Below are 15,652 nucleotides of genomic sequence, written 5' to 3' on the forward strand. Positions count from 1 at the left end.
AACAGTACTGTTTACTTTAAAAACTGCAATTAAAACCAGTGCCAGGAATGCCTCATCTTCCCTTCCTGTGCTCAGTTTGAACTGAACGTCTCCTACAAAGCAGTGGTGATTTCCCATCAGCAGCAAAGGGGGTCACTCCCTCTAGACCCTGGAGGAGAGAAGGAGTGGGTCTCCCGAGTTGGGAGAGGATTGAAGTCAGTCTGTCCTGAGGTGGGAGGAGATTCACCCCCATCTCCTGCGCACACAGCAGGGGCAGGGCTTCCTGTTGGACTGAGTGGTTTACTCATGGAGGCTGGCTTCCTGGGGAAATCAATGGTCTATGCAGCAAGAAAACAGGGTTCTGAGTTTTGTCTGGACCAAGCCTGCCGGTCAGCCTGCTCTCAAGTCCAGAAGGAGCTGCATCTCCTGCTGCCTTGAACACCTGGCCAAGAGCCTCTTTACAGAGGCACCCACGGCCCCCTCTGTCTCATCCCCCTCTCAGCTGTCACCCCATCCTGGAGCTAGCCTGGGAGCTAGCTCTTGCTTGCTAGCTAGCGCAGCAGGAGCTCTTGCTTGCCATCTCTCATGGTGCTTTTTTCTCCCCCATTCTTTTAAGATTGGTCTGGGAGCATGGGCCTCGGGAGAAGACCCCCAGATCTCTGGGTATGTACTCGTCTTGCACCCTTCCATTTGTTATTTGACTCTCTGGTTCCTGGGTTGGATCATGGGATTGGAATTAGGGCTAGAGGAGATCTGGGTGCTCTTAGACTCATTGCCTTCATTTCATGGAAGGGGAAGCAGAAGTCGCCCTGGTCCCAGGGAGGGTGGCCCCTGCTCTGTGGTACCCTCCACCAGCATAGGTTGCTTCATGATCACCCAGCTGAGAGAGACGGTGCTGTCCCATCTGATGGAGGAAGGGTGCACTGAAGTTCACCAAGATGGACCTTCTTAGTGCACAGAAAGCACGCAGGTCCTTGCGGCTCCAAAGGTGGGGTTTGTCCCATCCTATGGCTGCCCCTGGGCTTCCCAGGTGGTGCTAGTGGTGTGGTAAAGAACCCGCCTGCCAATGCAGGAGATGCATGGATCTAAGCGAATAGAGGATTCCTCTCCAGACAGAGTGAGAAATTAAACTGCATCCCGTGAATCCCTTGGTCAGCTGATCCCAGGAGGTTTCAGCCTCAGGGGAAGAGAGCCAGCTGGGCTGGCAGTGAGGCAGGTGGTTGAGGCTCAGAGAGGCTCTCCAGCCTATGACCTAATTCGTGGGGAGGATGGAAGGTCGAGTGAGGGGACATGGGCAGAGTACCCTGGGCCACAGGCCTAGGGGGGTTGGCGGCAGCTGCTGTGCTGACTGGCAGGAGCGGGTGGACTGTTGCCCAGCTTCCGGGCAGGTCACCCTGTAATCAGCTCAGCAGCAGGTTAGTTGGTCAGGGGGAGGCTGCTGCCCATGAGGCCCCAGGGTTAGGATGCCCAGCTGGGCCTGAGAGGCAGGCCTGGCATGGAAACCTCTGCTGTGGCCAGTCTTCCCTCTCTGGCCAGGCTGTGGCAGGGTGAGCTGGGGCAGTCCAGTGTGACACACACGGGCACCCAGCGTCCCTTGAGAGCTTCCTGAGAGCGCTGGAAGGGGTTTTGGGCCAGGGGACGCCAGCCTAGAGCTACTCCCCTGTCTGCCCCACCAGGTTGTCACTTGAGAACCAGGTCCTTGTGGGGCAGGGGCCAGGCTGCTTGGACAAAGCTTTCCAGGGAGTCTCTTGGAGGCATAGGTGAAAGGGGGCTACAAACTGGCAGAGTCCTCAAGAAGCTCTCTGACCTTCCAGCTGTCGGCAGAGGACAACACTGCCCAATGTGGGCACCACGTCTAGCATGTAGTCGGGGCTCGCATGGTAGTGTCTGAAGCTAAGGGCTTTCCTGCAGTCCCTGCTCTGGTGAGCTGGCATCTGGGCGCCTATGCCCTCGGCCCTGCCTTACTTCCCGGCAGACAGAGGCTTCGCCCCTCCTCCCCCTTGGTTCTGGAGTCTTCTCCCAGGAGGGATCTTTGGTAGAAGGCAGGGGCTGGACAGAGATCTGGGGGTCCCCAGGAGCCCTGCCAGATCCCCAGACTCTACACCCTTTCCAGCCTCAGGCAGCCCCAGGTGGTGGCCCCTCTTCCCAGAGGAGCCCTGATTTGCAAGTTCTCTCAAGGCCAGTGAACTCCAAACTTTGTGAGCAGGAGAACCTGATTAACGCTGCCTTCATTAAAGGAAAACTAATGGACCTACCCCCACACTGTCCCTAAAACAAGAAACATGCTCTTAAAGTCTGGTAATTGGGAAAACATGGAATGACAAAGATATGCTATGGATTTGATGTCATTTGGAAATGAATTTGAATTTTATTAATCATAAGAGCATCTGAAGGTCACTGGGTCTCAACTTTCCCATCTGTAAAATGAGAGCGTTGGGCTGGCTTTAGTCCTCTGGCTCTTTCCTGTGGTATTACAGTCTCAGACAGGAGCATGGTAGTGTATAATGATCAATGGGCTCATTTTGTTTTTCCTCTTTCTGAAGCACATACCTCCCAGTTAAGACAGACTTACATTCTCAGGAAATATCTTAAACCTCTTAGATAACAGGTCTGCCCCTATTTCCTGCCCACGCTCCTCTCCACCCCACCCCACCCCACCCCACCCCAGTCTTAGAATAAAGTGTGCAGTAACTGTTGATAGATGGATGCAGGATGGATGCATGAAAGGGGAAGGGTGTTGGTCCTCAGGCAGCCTGTTTTATTCCTCCCAGTGCTGCTCTGTAGAGTGAATTTAACCTGTGCTTTCCCTTTTAAGGCAGCATAGGGGGGAAGCACTGAGGGTGGAGGGCTTAGACAGTTGCATGTTATACCAACCCCAGGGCTGTAGAGCCTTAATCCCAGTGGCTGCTGCTCTCGGGTGCTGGGTGTCCTCAGTTTTACTCTTGTTCTCCACTCTTCAGAGCCAAAACCTTTGATCCCGCCTGTCAGAGACAGGTCTGCTGCCCTGAGAAGCCTGCCCTGCCTTTATCTCAATCTGCTCCGATGCTGACATCCTTCTCCTTCAGCCATGCCAAAGAAGCTCACCCCTTGTTAAAAGAAGAGGACCAGAAGGAGAGTGAAACCAAGGTACCTGGAAAGCGAGGGGAGAGGAAGCTGGGGTCAGAGCACACCACTGGCTGAAGGCACACATGCTTCTGAAATACGCAACTGTGGGCCTGGCTTGAGGAGAGCAAGGAGGAACCCGAGGCAGCTGCTCCAGTCCTTAAGGCTAGAACCTGTAGATGGGTTGGGGTGAAGGCTATGGCAGAAAAGAGAGGAAAGAAAGGAGGAAAAGGACAGAGGTGAGGGGGCCTAGGTGAAGGGGAGAGTACAGCAGGGACCCGAGGGGTGGGGCTGAGGGAGGAGGCGAGGACAGGAGGAGGTCACACATGGTTCAGAAGGAAGCAGGATGTGGGGGAGATGGCAGAAGGGCTTAGGTGAACCAAACCAAGTAATCTGAACCAGCACCCAAGATAGCAACCTGGAGGCAGCTGACTCAGAGGCAGATCAGCCAAATGCTGTGTTTCACAGGCTGACAAATACCTTGTACTTCTAAGGTGACCTTGATCCAGATGATTCATACAGATCCTAGTCTGGATGAATTTAGTGAAACTTGGGGAGTCATTGGGCTTCCTACATGACCCAGTGGTAAAAGAATCCATCTGCCAAGGCAGGAGCTGCAGGAGACCCTGGTTTGATCCCTGGGTCTGGAAGATCCCTTGAAGAAGGCAATGGCAACCCATTTCAGTATTCTTGCCTGGAGAGTCCCATGGACAGAGGAGCATGGTGGGCTACACTCCATAGGATCACAAAGAGTCAGACAGGACAGAGCATGCATGCGTTCAGTTCAGTTCAGTTTCTCAGTCGTGTCCGACTCTTTTCAACCCCATGAACTGCAGCACGCCAGGCCTCCCTGTCCATTACCAACTCCTGGAGTTTACCCAAACTCATGTCCATTGACTCGGATAAGGTAATGGCACCCCACTCTGGTACTCTTGCCTGGAAAATCCCATGGGCAGAGGAGCCTGGTAGGCTGCAGTCCATGGGGTCGCTAAGAGTCGGACATGACTGAGCGACTTCACTTTCACTTTTTCACTTTCATACATCGAAGAAGGAAATGGCAACCAACTCCAGTGTTCTTGCCTGGAGAATCCCAGGGATGGGGGACCCTGGTGGGCTGCTTTCCATGGGGTCACACAGAGTCGGACACGACTGAAGTGACTTAACGACGACGATGTCCATTGACTTCCCTGGTGGCTCAGACAGTAAAGCGTCTGCCTACAATACAGGAGACCCGGGTTCGATCGCTGGGTGGGGAAGATCCTCTGGAGAAGGAAATGGCAACACACTCCAGTATTCATTCTTGCCTGGAAAATTCCATGGGAGGAGCCTGGTAGGCTATAGTTCTATGGAGTCACAGTCAGACACGACTGAGCGACTTCACTTCACTTCACATGTCCATTGAGTTGGTGATGCCATCCAATCATCTCATCCTCTGTTGTCCCCTTCTCCAACTGCCCTCAATCTTTCCCAGCATCAGGGTCTGTCCAATGAGTCAGCTCTTCACATCAGGTGGCCAAAATATTGGAGTTTCAGTTTCAACATCAGTCCTTTCAATGAACACCCAGGACTGATCTCCTTTAGGATGGACTCGTTGGATCTCCTTGCTGTCCAAGGGACTCTCAAGAGTCTTCTCCAACACCACAGCTCAAAGGCGTTAATTCTTCGGCACTCAGCTTTCTTTATATCCAACTCTTATATCCATACATGACTACTGGAAAAACCATAGCCTTGACTAGACGGGCCTTTGTTGACAAAGTAATGTCTCTGCTTTTTAATATGCTGTCTAGGTTGGTCATAACTTTCCTTCCAAGGAGTAAGCGTCTTTTAATTCCATGGCTGCAATCACCATCTGCAGTGATTTTGGAGCCCCCCAAAATAAAGTCAGCCACTGTTTCCCCATCTATTTGCCATGAAGTGATGGGGCTGGATGCCATGATCTTAGTTTTCTGACTGTTGAGCTTGAAGCCAACTTTTTCACTCTCCTCTTTCACTTTCATTAAGAGGCTCTTTAGTTCTTCTTCACTTCCTGCCATAAGGGTGGTGTCATCTGCATATCTGAGGTTATCGATATTTCTCCCGGCAATCTTGATTCCAGCTTGTGCTTCTTCCAGCCCAGTGTTTCTCATGATGTACTCTGCATATAAGTTAAATAAGCAGGGTGACAATATACAGCCTTGATGTACTCCTTTTCCTATTTGGAACCAGTCTGTTGTTCCATGTTCAGTTCTAACTGTTGCTTCCTGATCTGCATACAGGTTTCTCAAGAGGCAGGTCAGGTGGTCTGGTATTTCCATCTCTTTCAAAATTTTCCACAGTTTATTGTGATCCACACAGTCAAAGGCTTTGGCATAGTCAATAAAGCAGAAATAGATGTTTCTCTGGAACTCTCTTGCTTTTTCAATGATCCAACGGATGTTGGCAATTTGATCTCTGGTTTCTCTGCCTTTTCTAAATCCAGCTGGAACATCTGGAAGTTCAAGATTCACGTACTGTTGAAGCCTGGCTTGGAGAATTTTGAGCATTGCTGTCCTAGCATGTGAGATGAGTGCAATTGTGCGATAGTTTGAGCATTCTTTGGCATTGCCTTTCTTTGGGATTGGAATGAAAACTGACCTTTTCCAGTCCTGTGGCCACTGCTGAGTTTTCCAAATTTGCTGACATATTGAGTGCAGCACTTTCTCAGCATCATCTTTCAGGATTTGAAATAGCTCAACTGGAATTCCATCACCTCCACTAGCTTTGTTCGTAGTGATGTTTCCTAAGGCCCATTTGACTTCACATTCCAGGATGTCTGGCTCTAGGTGAGTGATCACACCATCGTGATTATCTGGATGCATGCGTACATACATGCAGAGTCACTGTTATGATCTTCCTTTAAAACAGACATATAAAAGTGCAATAAACGTATCTTGAAAGCCTGCTATGTGCATGTGCTGTGGGATCCAGTGATGCTGATAAGGTCCAGCTACCACATCCTCCCTCTCCAGCGGTGGTGACAGACCATGAGGCAAAGGAGGAATAATTCAGGGCCATGAAATGATCTCATCCTCTACCCACCTTAGCCACTCACTCCCATGGTCATACCGTAGACCTTGGCACTGCAAATAACATCTTCCCTGCCATCATCTCAACCTCAAGCAGCCCGTTCGCTCACTTCCTTCTCCTGGTGTTCGAGCTCAATCCATCTGACATCCCAACTCTAGCACTTGTCTTTCTCCTGCATCAGCAATAATTTCCTTGAAACTGGATCATTCCCACCAGTATCTTAGTTCTCTCTCATCTTAAGAAAACCAAACCGAAGCAAAAATTCTGCCTTGTCTCTTTACCAGTCCTCTCCTGAGTGTGGGCCAGTAGGTTTAGTCCCCACAGCCCCACTGAAATCACCCCCATTGAGGCACTGGTGGATCCACCTTCCCGTGAGCATCAGTCACAGTGCTCTTTCAACTTGACCCATTGCCAGCTTTTGTGGCTCATCCTTCTTGAATTCCCCACCAAGGAATGGAAATGAGGGCTGCTTCTTTCTTGCTTCTCTGACTACATCAGTTACATCCTTCCTGGTCCTTCTTTGCTGGCTCCTCCTTGTCTTCCCGACCTCTATGTGATGGCACTCAGAACTCACACCTCTAGCATCTTGTCTATTTACACTGACTGCTGTAACCTGATACCCGACCTATGGCATTAGGTACCACCTCTATGCAGCTGCTGCTACTAAGTCGCTTCAGTCGTATCTGACTCTGTGCGACCCCATAGACGGCAGCCCACCAGGCTCCCCCGTCTATATAACTTTTTATTTTGACACAATTAAAGATTCACAAGAAGTTGCAAAAATAGAACCAGAATTTCCACATGGCAGGACTTAGACTAAGATAGCCGGAAAAATGATAGAAAAAAGTTGGAAATATAACTAGAGACCTAAATGCAGATGTTGAGTATCAGTGCTATATAAATGCAGTCATATAATTTAACAGCTTCTGGAGTTCAGGGGAAGGTCTGGGCTGGAGAGGGAGATTTGGGAGCCCTCTAGGTCTCTAGTTATATTTCTAACTTACCTTATCCAAGATTTTAACTGTTGAATTCTCATCTACCCGACCCCAAAACTTCCTTTTCCTAGTGTCCTCTCTGTGAATGGCAGTAAAAGGCAACTCCAGACTTCCAGCTGCTCTGACCCCAAATCGCAGCCCCATCCCACCTCCTGTCTCTCTCTTATCCCACACCTCATATATCGGCCAAAGCCGTGGGCTCTACTTTTGAACTTGTCCAGAATCTGGTCATTCTTTCATTTTTCCGGCTATCTTAGTCCAAGTCCTGCCTGGAAATTCTTGGTTCTATTTTTGCAACTTCTTGTGAATCTTTAATTTTATCGAAATAAAAAGTTATAAAGAACAATACTTAGAGAATCCCCGCACCCAGCCAAAAAAAAAAAAAAAAAAAAAAGAAAAGAAAAAGGAAAAAAAAAAAAAAGAGGGAATCAGATCATGTCATTCTTCTGTTCAGAACCTCCAGTGACTTGCTGTGTCCTCCAGAGGAGAAGCCCAAGTCCCCACCAGAGACCACCGGGCCAGTGTGCTGTGGCTCCTGCCCTACACCCACCACTCCCGACCTGTGTCCTGCCTCGCCTCTGACTCTGGGCACACCAACCAGTGTCCTCCTTGGGGCTCACAGCCACACCCAGCAGCCCCCAGACTCGGTCTGCTCCTCACTTTGTTTCTGTCTCTGCTTCAATGTCACCACCTTGAGATTGCCCTACCTGAAACAAACCCCATCACCCTGTGTCCCTTACTTTCCTTCCCGTGCATGGTTGCCTGACATCAGAGGCTGGTCTGTTTGCTGCCATCTCACCACTCCACATAGTTCTTTGGGAGCAAGGCCTCTGAGTTTTTGATCATTTTCAGAACAGCTATTGGCACCCAGGAGCCACTCATGTTCCTGATGACTGAATGAATGAAGAAGGTATAGAAAGCACAATTGGGTCCCCAAGGTGATGGAATTTGCTTTGACCTTGTGCCAGATTCAGGTCACCATTGCCAGGTCTGCCCAGGAGAAGATGAAGCTGAAGCAGATGAAGGAGATGGAGTTATTCCGCAGGGCAAAGGAGCCGGAGAGGGACAGAGAGCTCACTTCCCAGAGCCTGGGCTCCCGGAGGACCTTGATGAAGGAAGGTACTGGGTGTTTGGGGAAGGCACCTTCAGGCTGGGGACACTTCTTACCAACACCTGGGCCAAAAAGAGAACATTTCCACACTTCCCATCTACACAGTCTACATCCTGAGACTGGACAGGGAGTCACTTTGCTCTCTCGTAGTTCACCGATGGGCCCATTTCCAAAGGGGGGCTCTGGGGCCAGGCAGGACTGGCTCTGTCCAAGGACTTTCTCTGCCTCCGCAGGCCTCCTTCCTCTCCGGGGCAGTGGGACCCTGTCTGTGCCCACTGGGCTGAGCAGCCCCCGCAGGAACAACCTTGGCGTCATCCTGAGGAAGCGGGCCAGCCGGGCCTCATTGCCCAGCATCCCCATCAGCAAGAAGGAACCCAGCTTTGCCCGCCATGCTTCAGGTGGGGCCCAGACCACCTCGTGGGGGGCACATATCTGTCTCTTGGTATGCTGTCTTGGATGCTTAGGGGCCTGGCAAGGGTGCCCTCTGCTGCTCTGCTTCTGCCTGTTGCCCTTGTTAGAGCAGGGGGCAGCCTGGGGTTGCCAGAGACAGGAACAGTAGTGTGTCTATGGGCCAGCCCTGTTGTAAAGGGAATTGTGGATGGCTGGACAGGTGTGCCCAACCTGTGTGACATGTCCTAGAGGACCCACCAGAGCACCAGGATCACAGATGCTAATAACAGCCTCTGTGGAAATATCTGGAAACACCCGGAAGAGGAGAAAAGGCTTCTGGGAAAATCTTGGGCTTGTTGCCTCATAAAATGTCAGGGCTGGACAGGGCTGGTTACAGACTGGGATGAAAGGACCTGAAGGTTCTATGGGACACTCAGGAAGGTGCCAAGGGACAAGGGGAGGCCCTGTCCCCATTCTACCAAAGGAGGGTCTATTTTGCCTCCCCTTTTGGCATATTAGGTTTCTATGTGGGATTTCATTTGAAAAGATTTTGCTACAAAAGAACATTTGAAAACAACCAACTTGGTTCAGAGTTTCTTTAAGTATAGGATATTGTAACACATTGGTGGGAGAATAGAGCATCATTTGGGTGCTAGAAATAATACCGGCTCACCTTTCTATTTCATTCTCTTTCTATTCTTTTGATACCATCAAATAGAAAGTCTTAATCTGGTGCTAATTTTTAACCCCTTACTAAGACTTTTGAGTTTCCTTTCTAAACAAAGAGATCTTCCTGGCTAGAAACATCAGAATCTGACTGCCACTTTGTAGCGAGAGTTTATAATATTCTTTTACTCTGACTGTAAATATTTATCACACACTATGACAAATAATCATTTACAAATTATGGTAGTGATATAAATTTCCATTAAATAAACTTATTTAGGGGTTGCCATTTCCTTCTCCAGCAGCAGCAGCAGGCTTTGAAAAGGAAGTTGAAGGAAAAATACCCAGTAAATAAGGGTACAAGTATTTAAGAGATATAGCAAAAAAAACCCCAAAACCCATGGAAGTGGTAACTGAATGGTTGGTACTTGGGAAACATTGATCTTTCTAATCTAAGTTACTTCTTTAATAGACAACAGACTGAGACCCAGAGACTCAAAGTCACCCAAGGTCACCCAAGATCACGCAAGGTGATGGTGGCCCATAGGGATTTAGACTTTGTCTGATGACTCTTGATCCATTGGCAAAGTTGAGAAGAGAATCCAAGAATGAATGAGGTCTTTGTGTCTTGGCTTTAAGGAGAGTATTACCCCTCAGCTCATTCTTGCCTTGGACTTCCTGGGTACCACATTGTGAAAGCCACGTAAAGATGAACCTCTGCAGAGAACTAGGTGGGAAGTGAGAAATCTGGATTCTGGTCCTAGCTCTGTTAATGAAGGAGCTAAGGGACTGTCGGGAGGACCCTGGCTTCACCAGAGGATGGAGAATTGGGGAGAAGGAGGAGGAGAAGTTGTACCACAGGCTCCTGGGTGGAGACAAGATTAGAGCCAGGGAGTCATTCCTTCATAGAATTGCTGTCCTCACCTCTAGCCACAGACAAGGGCAGGATTGGGGACGAATTACCAGCTGGGTGGGCTTGGTCACATGACATTAAGCAGCCTATCACAGGCCAGTGTGTTTATCATAATCAGGATAGCATGGGTAGGGATAAAAACGGTCAACGAGAGGTTGGAGTTAGGTGGTCTCCATGGTTCCCCAGGGAGTGCAGCCCAGGCCCTGGCTTCTAGCCCTTACAAGTCCATTCAGCCTGCAGACCCTCCACCCCGTCTTCCCTTTCTCAATAAGGTGGCTTCAGTGCCGTGCTGTGGAGGCCTCAGGTCTTCTGGGTGAACCCCTCTGCTCCTCTCCTTTTCTTACAGCTCAGTCCTTACCTGCGGTGCTCACTTTGGGGTCTCCTGAGTGGGAAGAAGAGGAGGAAGAGACGGATCTTCGAGCTTTCAGGGAGTTGAGGCCTTTCTCGAACCCTGAGCTGGGGCTGGTGGATGCCCTGCAGTGCCTGAAGAGCAGTGACTGGTGAGGAAACAGCCCGTGTACCCTGTGATGGGGTGGGGTGGGGCTGCATAGGAGCTCCTGCCCCGTGCCTCTCCCCCACTGCAGACCCTGGTCCCGCGGAGATGGGGGGAGGGGACTGCATGTGAGTCCCACGGCCAGTGTCTGTCCAGGGCTGCCAACAGTCCTGTGCTCGGCTCTGTGGTGCCCCAGAGCCGGGCCTAGGAAGTACAATCTGACTCTGTAACGCTTCCATGGGGACCTGAGGAAGGTTAGAGTCCTTCCTTTCTCTAAGTCAAGTTCATCCCGCTCTGGTGTTCCTCCCCCACACAGTCTTGTGTGCTGTGTGCTAAGTCGATTCAGTAGTGTCTGACTCTGTGCGACTCTATGGACTGTAGCCCACCAAGCTCCTCTGTTCACGGGATTTTCCAGGCAAGAATACTGGAGTGGGCTGTCATGCCCTTCTCCAAGGGACCTTCCCAACCCAGGGATCGAACCCGGATCTCTTATGTCTCCTGCATTGGCAGGCGGGTTCTTTACCACTAGCACCACCAGTCTTGGTCATGAGCAAAGTGATGACTTGAGGTCCCATTTGTGGGAAGGCCTCCTTTAGTCCTCATGTTAAGAGCCTTCTCTTGCAGGCACAGGCTCTGTGGGTGGCCTAGGCTTGGGTTGTGGGGGTGGGCCTCTATCCTGGGTTGGGGTGGGTCATGGACCCCGTAAAATGGCCTGTATTGGGCTGTTGGCCTTTCAGCCTGGCTGTGACACCAGGACATTGCCGCTGATGCCATCAGATCCCTCCCTGCTGCGGCGAGGGTGGTGGCCGTGTGGGCGCCCTGTGTAGAGTGCCCTCCCCCAGTCACCTGTGACAGGGCCTGGACTTGCTTCTCAGGCAGATGAAGGAGAGGGGCCTGGTGAGCATCCAGCGCCTGGCAGCCTGTCACTCGGAGGTCCTGACCGGGAGGCTACATGATGTGTCCTTGGCCGTGACCGGGGAGGTAAGGGCTCCCGTGCCCCGTGTGCTCTGCTGGACCCCCAGCCAGTCCCCCTTCCCTGGTGCTACTGCCAGTGCCGGTCACACAGCAGCTGCAGAGGGGTCCGTGGCTCCCAGGGCATCCCTGCTTATTTCTCTGCTCTCAGCCACAGAGGTGGGAGCTAGACACCCATTTCTTAGACTGGAAAATTGAGGCCCGGAGTTTCCTTATTTCTAATCTCTGGGTATTGAGATCTGTCACAGCCCTGCGTTGTCCTCTGTACTTAGAATACCTGAGGAGGGATGGAGTGTTCTGGGCTAGATCTCCAACTTGTGAGCAGTTGTAACATTTCCCAAATCCTTTCTCCTGTGAGGCTAGGGCTGGCTTGCCCTAAGGGCGGGCCCAGATGGGCAATAAGATGTATCTTATCACAAGCAGAGGCAATGCCCCCTGTCCTTGGGAGTAGACTGTCCCCGTTGGGGGGCCTTGTGAAGATCAAATTAAACATTAATTGTAGAAGTGCTTTCAAGACTAAGTGTTGTACAAATTCCAGATGATAATGATAATAGGAGGATTGATAATTATGATGATAACAAAAGTAATGATGTTTTTTAAAAATGAGACTACTTTGCCCAGAGCTACTGCAGGGTTTCCATTTCCAGTCTGGCGAGGCCTAGGCCTGCGTGAGGGTGTGGGCCACAGGAGGGCTGGTGCAGGGTTCCTCCTTCCTATGTGTTGGAGCCCTTGGCAGGGCCCAGCAGTCCTGCAGATCCCCGCCCATCTCTCTCCAAGGTCACCAACCTCCGCTCCAAGGTGTCCCGCCTGGCCATCAGCACGCTGGGAGACCTCTTCCGGGCCTTGAAGAAAAACATGGACCAGGAGGCCGAGGAGATCACCCGCTGCCTGCTCCAGAAGATGGCAAACACCAGCGGGTTCATCCAAAGGGCAGCCAACCGGTCCCTGGGGGCCATGGTGGAGCACGTGACCCCTGCCCGCTCCCTGGTGGCCCTCACCTCCGTGGGCATCTAGTACGTGGGGACCTGAGCGGGGGGCAGCCTGGGGAGGTGAGGCAAAGGGGAGAGGCGCTGGGTAGGGGCAGAGCAGGGAGATGGTGCAGGTGCCTCAAGCATTTCCCTTGGGGAGAAAGACCCCTCCTCCCCGGTGGACCTCTCTCCAGCCTCTCCTGGGCCAGGCTGGGGATAATGAGGGCAGCTTGTAGCTGTCCCAGGCACCAGCTGGGAAGGGACGGGTGCTACTCTGTGCTCAACACTGGGGAGCTTGAAGTAGCCGTGGTACTGTCCCCAGAGATGGGACGGCAGAGGCAGCCTTTGGCCTGAGTCTCACTCTACCCAGGGGAGGGATACTTCTTTCTGATGAAATCTGGGCCGTGAGCAGAGCAAGGCACAAAATCTGCTCTAGCTGGCCCCACTTGGCCTTCTGGCGAGGAGGAGGGGACAGGCTGCTGTCAGAGCCCTTCTGCAGCCAGATCTGCTCTTTTCAAAAACCAACACCAACAGCAAAACCAGAAGCATTCCCCCAAGCCCTTTCTCCCACAGGGTGACACAACTCTCAGCCCCAACAAGATAGTCACTGACCGTTATCCCGGGTGGCCTATTGGGTAGAACCCAGGGTGAGCTGTCATAGCTAGAAGGCCTTTGCCCACAGACTCCTGAACCACATTACCTAAGTTCTCAGCCTGGATTGTTACTAAACTTCCCCCAAGCTTCTATTTCCTCATCTGTAAAAGGAGACCAGGGATAATAATAAAATTGTTAGGAAGAGTACAGGAATTGATTCATGAAAGAGGGGTAGGGGAAGCGCCTGTCTCACCTGACATTGATTGAGTGCTGATTGTGGTTGTTTCTAACTAGGGAGAAAGCAATTGTATTTTTTTTCTGGATTCCTCCCCATGCCTCTGCTTCCTTGCCTGCAAGATGATGACGAAATTAGCTTGTGGAGTTGAGGAGACCCTGGTTCAAAGGTGTCTAGTGCAGAGCCTGTCAGGGAGGGTGTGCTCATGGTAAACCGAGCCAATTGGTTCTTGTCAGGAAGAACCATGGGAGCCTGGAACAAGGCTGTGCATTGGAACTCCCTAGGATATTGCTTGGAGAAGGCAATGGCACCCCACTCCAGTACTCTTGCCTGGAAAATCCCATGGGCAGAGGAGCCTGGTAGGCTGCAGTCCATGGGATCACGAAGAGTCGGACACGACTGAGCGACTTCACTTTCATGCATTGGAGAAGGAAATGGCAACCCACTCCAGTATTCTTGCCTGGAAAATCCCATGGGTGGAGGAGCCTGGTAGGCTGCCGTCTACAGGGTCGCACAGAGTCAGACACGACTGAAGCGACTTAGCAGCAGGATATTGCTAAAGTGCAGATTCTGACTTGTATGCTAATGCGCTGGTCCCTGGGCCACATGGAGTAGGGAAGTCTCCCTTTGTGTTCTACTGGAATGGTCCCCAGTGGGGAGGAAGGGGCCAGTGTCACCTAATGCAATGGACTGTGGACACATTGAATGCACAAGAGGTGACATCCCAATGGGTTCCTCCTGTAAGATTTCAGGTTCCCCTAGAAATCACCCATCGATCTCCTATCCCACCTCCTGTTTCAATTCAGCTCAGTGAACACACAGTAAATGCCCACGAAGTGCTGAAGGGTCACCATGCCAGAGGGGAACAGGGGATTCAGTTGAGAGGAAGACTTAGTGTCTGATCCTTGGGAACCATGGGGTACCCCTGTATTTACCAGGGGACAAAGGACAGTGCCCTTCTCCCCCAGAAAGTACTAGTTTTGTCTGGGGGCTCAGAAGGCAGAAGTAGGGTATCCTAGGTAGAGAAAAGGTGAGAAGTGAATTTAGGCAAGGGCAGCACATGAGCTCAGGAGGGCACAGGGGTGGTGGGCACACGGTGGGCCTGGGGACGTCACGTGGCTTCAGTTCCATTGTCAGGAAGGGACCGCTCTTCCTTGAAGATTCCCCTGAGCCCTGGAGGGACAAAATTGGGAGCCCCCTGTCGCATGAAACATGGAGGCACAACTGTAGGTCCATGTGTGCCAGTCTGGGGATGCCCCCGACCGCCACCCAAAACCCCATTCCTTGGCTGAGCCCTTGCCCATGACTGTGTTTCCTTTCAGCCACCGAAACCCCTTAGTCCGGAAGTGCACTGCCGAGCACCTGTCGGTCGTCCTGGAGCAGATAGGCGCCGAGAAGCTCCTCTCAGGCACCAGAGACAGCACAGACATGCTGGTGCACAACCTGGTGAGACTGGCCCAGGACTCCAACCAGGACACCAGGTAATGCAGGGCCCCGGGGACGGCTGACCCGGCCAGCCCAGGGCAGACAAGGCCGTCAGCCACCCCGAGGGTCTTGCTCATGCAGCTCAGCTTCCCCAGGGCCACGGGGAGGGACAGTGATGGACAAAGTTGTGTCCTTTCCTTACAGCTGTCATCCCACCTCTCCACACCACCACAGCCAGAGCCAGGCCCGCTCAGGGAATGGCCACTACCCTCTACCTCCAATCTCTCACCTTTAACTCCCTCTCTAGCCATTGCAACCCTACCATCTGCCTCCCATCCCTCACCTTTCACTCCCCCTCTAGCCACTGCAGTCTTGCTCTAGTTTCTGTCCCGGTAAATGCCCACGAAGTAGGCTCCATTCCCTATAAAGCTATCCATTCATTCATTTTTTTCAAGAGATATGCGATGTGCATTCTGTTCATTACTATGAGCACAGGTGTGAACAGGAAAAATTAGACCCCCGTTGTCTTGGATCTTACCTCCTAGTTGCATAATAAACAAGTAAATAATTATGACAATTTTAGACACAAATAAGGGGCAAAACAAAAATGTAATGGAGAACTAGGTAGGGACTACTTTAGGTTGAGAGTCAAGAGATATCTCACTAAAGACCGACATTTGAGTTGAGAACTGATTGGCTAGTAGGGCCCAGCTCTTTGAGGATTTGGGGTGCAAGAGTCCCAGCAAAGGCAGGTGGTACATCCC

General features: G+C 51.5%; 1 protein-coding gene across 1 annotated transcript in view; it reads left to right on the top strand.

Moving 5' to 3' along the window:
- The window catches only part of TOGARAM2 (TOG array regulator of axonemal microtubules 2), a 45,177-nt gene that overhangs the window by 8,779 nt on the left and 20,746 nt on the right, over positions 1-15,652 (top strand). Inside the window, 9 exon segments of the mRNA XM_070380195.1 lie at positions 596-642; positions 2,940-2,981; positions 2,984-3,105; positions 8,090-8,240; positions 8,466-8,630; positions 10,548-10,701; positions 11,570-11,675; positions 12,444-12,679; positions 14,786-14,944. Of these exon segments, the coding sequence (XP_070236296.1) occupies positions 596-642; positions 2,940-2,981; positions 2,984-3,105; positions 8,090-8,240; positions 8,466-8,630; positions 10,548-10,701; positions 11,570-11,675; positions 12,444-12,679; positions 14,786-14,944 (1,182 nt within the window).

This window comes from Bos mutus, chromosome 11, assembly GCF_027580195.1.
Source record: "Bos mutus isolate GX-2022 chromosome 11, NWIPB_WYAK_1.1, whole genome shotgun sequence".
NCBI classification, from domain to species: Eukaryota; Metazoa; Chordata; class Mammalia; order Artiodactyla; family Bovidae; genus Bos; species Bos mutus.